This window comes from Micrasema longulum, unplaced genomic scaffold (assembly GCF_059751315.1).
Source record: "Micrasema longulum isolate JH-2025_06_02 unplaced genomic scaffold, ASM5975131v1 h1tg002244l, whole genome shotgun sequence".
NCBI classification, from domain to species: Eukaryota; Metazoa; Arthropoda; class Insecta; order Trichoptera; family Brachycentridae; genus Micrasema; species Micrasema longulum.
In genome coordinates, this window is record NW_028279403.1 from 260987 (window position 1) to 269843 (window position 8857).

The 8857-nt window shown below is 35.0% G+C and overlaps 1 protein-coding gene across 1 annotated transcript in view; it reads right to left on the minus strand.

Annotated features, from left to right (window-relative positions):
• Positions 1-8851, minus strand: part of LOC148272670 (uncharacterized) — a 28261-nt gene extending 19410 nt beyond the window's left edge. The window contains exon 1 of the mRNA XM_088239744.1: positions 3235-8851. Coding sequence (XP_088095870.1) covers positions 3235-8785 — 5551 coding nt within the window. The 5' untranslated portion in view covers positions 8786-8851. The remainder of the gene's footprint in view (positions 1-3234) is intronic.
• Between the last annotated feature and the right edge of the window lie 6 nt (positions 8852-8857).

The window sequence follows — 8857 nt, forward strand, 5'->3', positions numbered from 1 at the left end:
CAGACTAACATTAAACCCATTAAAAACTGAACAACTATTGGTGGCTTCAGCCAGACGACAGAATTTGATCCAGGATACGGCCCTACCCAATATAAAGAGTACCGCTTTACCTACCGTTAAACAACTGGGAGTTTTACTTAATTCTGACCTTTCTCTTGACGCTCAAATTAGTAGAACGATAAGTTCATTCTTCTACCAGCTGAGACAAATTAAATGCATACGCAAAAATTTGCCGGTTGATGCCGCCCGTCAATTAATAAATGCGTTTGTAGTGTCTAGAGTCGATTATTGTAATGGTATCTATGCAGGTCTACCAATGAACAAAATGACTCGCCTACAATCTGTATTGAATGCCGCAGCGAGACTTCTTTTCGGAATCTCTAAGTTCAGTCATATCACTCCACTACTTCGGGAACTACTCTGGCTACGTTTTCCACAGAGGGTCGAATACAAACTCTGTTGGCTTATGTATAAGTCACTGCACAACTGTGCTCCGGAATATCTAAGGGAACTATGCATTCCAGATGAACTAGCTGACAGGCGTCTCACGCTTAGACCAGCTACGTCTACGGCGAGAGGAAAAGTTATTATACCTCTATGCAAACAGCGCACTAAATTTAGTGAACGCGCATTTGCGGTCGCAGGCCCTATGGCATGGAATGCTCTCCCAGCAGAGGTGCGAGGCTGTGAAAGTGAAGTGATGTTTCGGAAAAAACTTAAAACCCACTTGTTCTCTAAATCATTTGAATAAATCCGGAGCATGTGACAACAAAATAAATTATTTTAATTAAATTACAAATTTAAAAGAATCACTATGTAAAGCGCCCTTGAGGTATTTTATTACGAAAATGGCGCTGTATAAGTTATCCATAATAATAATAATAATAAAAAACGCAATCTGCTTTTCTTCATTAACACGTATTTCCGTATTTTCCTAATGGATTATGGCACAAGAGTAGTGATTTTTGCACGATTTTGATTTGAGCACGACGAGGACTCTTAACCAATCACATGAGGAGATAAAACGAAAAACTAACCCTTAATAGGAATTATTATTATTGATATGTTATAAAGCGCCATTTTCGTAATACAATACCTCAAGGGTGCTTTACAAAGTGATTATACAAAGAAGTAAATTTTATTTCGACTTTTTCAATTTGAAATTTAAGAAAAAAAATTACATTGTCATCGCGCGTGCTAAGAATTTATTCAAACGATTTAGAGAACGGGTGGGTTTAAATTTTTTTTCGAAACATCACTTCACTCTCATAGTTTCGCACCTCTGCTGCGAGAGCATTCCATGTCGTAGGGCCTGCGATCTCAAAAGCTCGTTCGCCAAATTTAGTGCGCTGTTTGCGTAGAAGTATAATTACTTTTCCCCTCGACGTAGATGTAGCTGATCTAAGCGTAAGACGTCTGTCAGCTAGTTCACCGCATATATTCTGGAGCAGAGATGTGCATAACTTATACACACGCCAACAGAGTTTGTATTCCACCCTCTGTGGAAAACGTATATATAGATATATATGTATGTATATTTGAATACTTTATACAGCGCCATTTTGATAAAAACCACCTCAAGGGCTCTGTACAATAAATAAATATCGCAGCACGTCTTGCAGCTACAGAGCGCATGGACGATCGGGATTCTAGTTCCTCGTCTCCAATTATGATGTATTACAACTCTGATATATAGGAGCTAGATTACAGCACGTCTTGCAGCTACAGAGCGCATGGACATTAAGAAATCTAGCCCCTATTTTGTTTATTTATTTTTATTTTATGTGACAATGAAGTTTAGAGTTGAAGTTTTATTTTAAAAAACTAAATAAAAAACTAATTCATTAAAATAGAAGTTAGATTACAACAAGTATTGCAGCTACTGAGCGCATGGACGGTTGGAATTCTAGACCCCATTTACTAAATTAAGATATTTAATAGTTGATAACATTTATCTATTGAAGCAGCTACTATTATTGTGGATAATTTATGTAGCGCACATTTTTGTGAAAATCACCTCAAGGGTGCTTTACAATATTCCAACACGTCTTGCAGCTACATAGCGTAATGACAGTTGGGATTTAAGTTCCTCGTTTAAAATAATAATTTATTTTATAACAGATAGAAGCAGATAGGGGCTTAGCCAGTGTAATTCCCGAAGTAGTGGAGTGATATGACTGAACTTAGAGATTCCAAAAATTTGTCTCGCTGCGTCATTCAAAACAGACTGTAGGCGAGTCATTTTATTCATTGATAGACCTGCGTAGATACCGCAATAATCAACTCTATACGAATATATAAATAGCTCAAAAAAGTCCAAAATAAATAACGTGTGTCCTTATTTACGAAAAACGCTTGTTCAACTAGCTAATAGCATGCACACAAATGTTCGGGCAGGACAACGTCTGTCGGGTCCGCTAGTCACTTATAAAAATAAGTTTATAATGTGAATATTTTCTGCTCAAATTTATAACTCTATGTCAACTATCAGTACCTAGTTATTATTTCATTATCAAGCTTAAAATTACGATAAATGTACAAATTTACGTAAATTATTGTGATATCACTGTCATTTGTAATTGAAGTTGAGTAGTTGAACGAAAAACAAAGGATAAAATTCAACATGTTTGAACAGATATCAACCCATTTTATATAGCAAACATACCTTAATTTCAGCACTACAAAGTCAAAATCATTTTATGTTTAAATATGACCAAAGTTGACTATTTTTTCACGTCATAAACAAACTAACACAAAGTAATAAAACTCCAATTATAGTGCATAAAATAACCTAAAATGTTTGACATGACAGCGCCTTCCTTCGGACCAGTCCGGTGATAAAAGAGACAGCGCTTTACAAAACGACGTATGTGTATTACTATCAGTGGCATGTTGAACATCCTACGGTATTTATCAATAGGCAGGTAAAAACACGAAACAGTACACCATGAGGCCGACTAATCTCCACTCGATTTCTTTTAGCAAAATTTTCACCCGCGAGTAGAAACTAAAAAGGAAAATAATAAATATGTGTCCACCCACCCTAATTTTACCGGACCGAGTGGATAGGCGCGATACGTGTGAAATGGGCCCGTACATGACAGACACACTAAATCATTTTTAGAATAATAATATATAAGATGTGTCTATAGTTATACTAAATATTATATAATTGAATAGTACGCAAATACACATTATTTAATGTAAAGTGTAGTTAATAAGACTAAGACTTACCAAAAGTGCAAATGTAGGGCTTGACATACGTGCTCTTAGGTAGCAAGCCTCTGATGAGGGAGCCCTCGACCGCGCCGGGGTGGATGCGGACCTGGCCCATGGCGGACAAGCGCGTGCGGTGCACTGCCAGCGAATGCGTGAACACCAAGAGCGGAACCGCGGCCCGGTACGAGCACTGCGGACACTCGAACCGGCAGGCTCCGTGTTCTTCCAAAATGTGTCGTCCCAGCAGTTGTGGAATGCTAACCGAGAACTCGCAATACAGACATTGCTTCCATTCTTTTTCCTCTATAGAATTTTCCCGGTGCACTATCAGGTGGTTCACGAATGTATCCAAGTCGCAAGTCGCAAAGCAACAAAACCTTGAGCAGCATTTAAATAACATATCATCTCTCAATTGAAACTGGATGACTTTGTTGCCTACGTTCATACCTTCGGAAGAGACATCCCCATGTTTTTTGGGAAGAGACAGTTTTGGACCATTGGTTCTAGATATTACTACCTTTTCTGGCAAAACCTTTTCCGGTAACGGAACGAGAAGATTTTCCTGACTATCTTCATTACAGAGAGATTCGAGCCGTAATACTGGCGAACTCTTAGAACCTTCAACATTTTCTAATTGATTTTCTATTACGTTAGGATTTAAACTGACCACGCTTTCTATCCGAAGGTGACAAAATCCAATATCACTGACCAGTTGATTAGTCTCTTCCGAATTCGTTTCTTTAACTACATTTGATTCAAGTAAATCTGTCATCGGCCGCACTTGTATTTTTGGTACAAGAACATTTTCCAGTTTAATATTATCTGGTATCAAAATCGGCGTTGGAGTTTTATTTTCCACTGGTTCAAAGCATACATTATTTACGTGCACTTTGATCAAGTGATCTAATGCGCGAGAGTAATTGTCTTTTTCACATCCTGTTATTGGCACAACCATCCCACACTCCTGACAAAACCCATCCCAGATGTCAGAAACATGATGATTTTTGACGTGACTGACAAAAAGTAATAGTAATTGACTAGTAAAATTACAATTATTTATGAGGCATAAATATTCACAAAAACCAGGATTTTGTGTTCTCCGGACAGCCCCGACTTCGACAAAACATTTGTTGCTCTTAATTTGTAAATCTTCTAGGGGAGACCCACTAATAATATTACTTGGTTTTGAAATTAGCAAATCCTTTATCAAATCAGATTTTGGTTCACGTTCGAATTGTATTTTTTCAAGTGGATCATACTCTGTTTTTATCTGTACAGAACTAACATCAGAAAGTAACTTGGTATGAGTAAGAATACCTTGATCGGGACAAGTAATCTCTTCTTTGATATGGAACTCAGAGACTGCCTTCAGGGCATGTTTAACGTGCAGATTGACAGAATCAATTTTAGTATTTTGATGTACTGACAATATAGCTTGGTCAACGTTTATGTTTTCCAACTCTTTTTCTAGAGCGGACGGTGGAATTTTAACTTTGCTTAGTACTGCATCGTTATTAACAGGTTTATCAAATGATGTTTCATGGACTTTGTGAGGCAACGTGTTTATATTATGATCAACAGTGACAGATTGTTGCGATCTAGTAAAAATTTTGGCGAGTTTTCGTTTTTCAATTTCAGCATTCTCTTGCGCGTGACTCCGGCGTCGCCTTGCATTTGACTGTGTTAAATTTATTTCAATTAATTCACATTCTTCTGAGAAATGTCTTAAAGATATATGCATTTTTAAATTTTCGTGTGATATTTGGGCGTAATTACACAAACTACACATAAAACCTTTCACTGCACTTTTATTATCGAACGCGGGGGGGAGTGTACTAGATTTATTACATACACTCACACATCTCGAAATATTATTTTTTGCGCAAAAACTACACTCACATTTATACTCACCAGTATGACGTTGAACGATATGATCAAAAATCGATCTTAATTGCTTTACTTTAAAGAGCTTCATACAAAATCGACAACGATATTGCTTAAACTTGTTGGACGCATTATTAATAACTTCATTATTATTTAATTTGCTTTCGTCGACAGCAGCTCTTGCCTGTTCAGGGTGGAGTCTCGAAATAAAAACTTCAGCGTGGGGATGGTTTACTTTAAAATGATCGATGATATCGAGACCATTGTATTCGTGACATAATCTGCATTGATACTCAGTTTTATCAGGAGAAAAATTATAAGATTTGTCAGTATAATTTATAATTGATGACGCTAATTTTGCGAGATTTTCTGTATGGATCTTTTTTCTGTAAATCTTTTTTCTAATAAAACCTGTCGCCCATCCAACCTTCTTTCTTTTCTTTATTGTGCGTTTTGTGGATTTCACGGCGTTTTGGCGTAACTGTTTTCTTTTGACAGAAACTGATGGTGTTTTGTTACTGTCGTTTCCAACATCAGCTACTTTAGTAGTCGATTTGTTACTTTGGTCATTTGTAAGTTCGTGGTTTAAATCACCAGCATTGGAGGCCTCATTGGAAGATGGTCTAATTAATATTGATTGCTTGCATTTCCGAAACTTTGTCAGTTTAGATTCAATACCATCGTTAAAAATGGTAGGTATTGTGTCATCACTATTTTTTTTCAATTCACTTTTCCCTGCTTTAATTGACGTATTGACTCGTAATATCTTTTTAGACTTGGGACAAGGTTTTTGTTTAAATGTTTCTAATTCTGGAATTTGACAATCGTCATTATACTCGTAAACATCTACATTATTTGTATTTTTTAAGTGTACATGAGCTCTGTTATTAAGCCTGTACTCGTCAACTTTAGTTTTTTCGATAATAACACGTGGCTGGGCAGTAACCAAACCTTTAGGATGTTTCAATTTTTTTAAATCAGTTTTTAAAGTAGAATTAAGAACATGTTTCGTGTTGGTGTTACTTTTCCTCGTAATGTTTTTGAGATTTTTACTAACACATTGCTTTTTAGAGTCTGCTTTTTTGCCGGTATTTTCTTGCGAATTATTATGTATATCTACGGCTAAAGTACATGCCCGTACTCCTGTCGCTTTTAGTACATCTTGACTAATAAACATCCCAAAATTATACTCGTGTAACATTTCCAATTCTCTGTTACCTTTGGTATATTTTTTTTTTGGCTTCGTTACTTCATTGCTGGTATTTAATTCGCTTTCATCTGTGGGATCAGTAGTATTAGACCCTACCGACTTGTTATTAACCTCTAATTCGGCATCATCTGATTCATTTTCGGCTACTGTAACCTGTTTATTGGTGATAGCCTTTGATTTACTTACATCTAATTCAGAATCATGTGTTATTTGTTCTATTACTGTAACCATTGTATTAGTAAACCCATCCGTAATTTTACTGGTATCCAGTTCAGCATTTTTTTGTTCAATTGCTGAAATCCCTTTATGAATGTTCACTGTAATATCACTTTTAGTTTTGCTAGTATCTAATTCCGTATTATTGATTGCATGTTCGATTGTTGATATCGGCTTATGAATTTTTACTTCGGTTTCATTTTCAGTTTTACTAGTATGTGATTCAGTACTATCGATTAAATGTTCAATCACTGCAATCGCTTTCTGAATATTTTCTCCACTATTGCTTTTAATTTTACAAGTATTCGATCCAGAATTATCGACTGAATGTTCGATTACTGTGATCGGATTATGAATATTTACTTCGGTAACGCTTTCAGTTTTACTAGTATGTGATTCAGTACTATCGATTAAATGTTCGATCACTGCAATCGGTTTATGAATATTAACTAAGGTATCGCTATTACTTTTACTAATGTCGAATTCAAGATTATCGGTTGCATGTTTGATTGCTGCAATCGGTTTAGGAATATTTGTTTCGATGTTGGTTTTAGCTTTACCCGCATCTGATTCAGTATTATCGATTGTATATTTGTTATAAGTAATAGGTTTTTCCAAGATTGTCAGAAAAGTCACATTCTTTAGTTTACTAGCATCCAATTCAATATTGTCGATTTCTTTTTCGACCATTGTTTGTTTTTTTATGATTTCCTTTGTATTCTCATATTTCGTTTTACAAATATCAGATTTATCATTTCCATGCTCTCGCTCAATTTTTGTTATATCATATGCGCGTTCTTGTTCGATAACTTTCGCTTTATCAATTACTGCATTAGTGTGTTTAGTAGAGTCACTTTTAGTTGTATAAGCATCTGACTCAATAGTATCTAGTGTTTGTTCGATGACTAAAACTGACTTTTTAAAGATCATTTTGGTATTTTCACTTTTCATTTCCCCCGCCTCATCTTCATCAGAATCAATTTCGGTAAACTTTTCAATTTTTTTCTTTAACTTTTGAGAAATATCACCGTCGGTTTGGTTTAACAGAGCTAACATTTCGAGCATTTTTTCTTTACTTTTTAATATTTCTACCAAGCTATTGATATCAGAAATTCTCTTTTCATCTTTACTATCTGAATCCTTAGGGACTATGTTCACAGTATGCGACGGCTCGGTATCTGTTTGTTTATATTGTACTTCATTAGAGTTAGTTTCATGAGAATCCTTCTTCAAAATATGAGGAACATTTTCAGCGCCCGTACATGTATTAACTATTTTATTTATTACATCTTCATGACTTACAACCGATGTATGATTAGACAAAGGATTTGGTTCGACTCTGTTATGGGTTGAGTCTAATTTTTTAGCTTCAATTTTATTATCTGAGCTTTTTTCAAAGTCCGTATTATTTTCTAGCTGGGTTGTTTCCCTATTCTTCTCAGATAAATCTAGTATTTTTTTCGTTCGTTCGGTTCCTTTTCTAAGACTTGATGGTTGGTCTTTCAAAATATCTTTTGAATGATTTCTTAAACGACCTACATAGCTTATTTCCTGATTTGTGTCGTCTACTTTAGGTTGAGGAACTTTCTTCAATTTACGTGTTCTTTTAAAACTATTCTCGGAAACAACTTCCTTGGAAGAGGAATCAAGTTCAGTATTTTCAACTAATATTGATTCTTTAGTAACATCAATTTCAGAAATATTCCTTTCATCCTGAAGAAATTGTGAGGCTTCATTAGCAATACATTTTTTGTCATTTTCATTTTTACTACTAACGTCTATTTTATTTTTATCTTTTTTTGTATTTTCTAACACTTTTGAATCAATATTTTCAGATACATTGAATTCCGAGTCTTTGGAAATATCCCCTGATTTTGAACGATTTGTTGAAACCTTTTCACACGTATTTGATTCAAGCCGCTTTTTAGAAGTGCATTTGTTGAGTTTCTTGGAAATGACTTCATCTTTTTTATCAGACATTTTTGAAGAGTTCGCATTTTTTCTTTCTTGTTTCAAATTATAGGAAGACGTGGATTTTTCATTTCTTTCGGTAGATAAATTATTTTTTTGCTTCTTATCATGTTGGATTTCTTCTTTATTTTTTTGGTTACTATCTTTTTGTACATTTTTTATATTATTATTTTGTCTTTCATCAATATCTTGTTTATCGTTGTTCAGTGATTCAAGCTTTGATTCAGATTTGGCGATTTCCACTTTTTCATCTTTTTTTATTTTGGGAATCTTAAAATTTAACATCGAAGACTTGGATTCGTGTGTACTAGAACTACATGATTTAGCTTTAGGGTCTTTTCTTGAAAGAGATGGCGA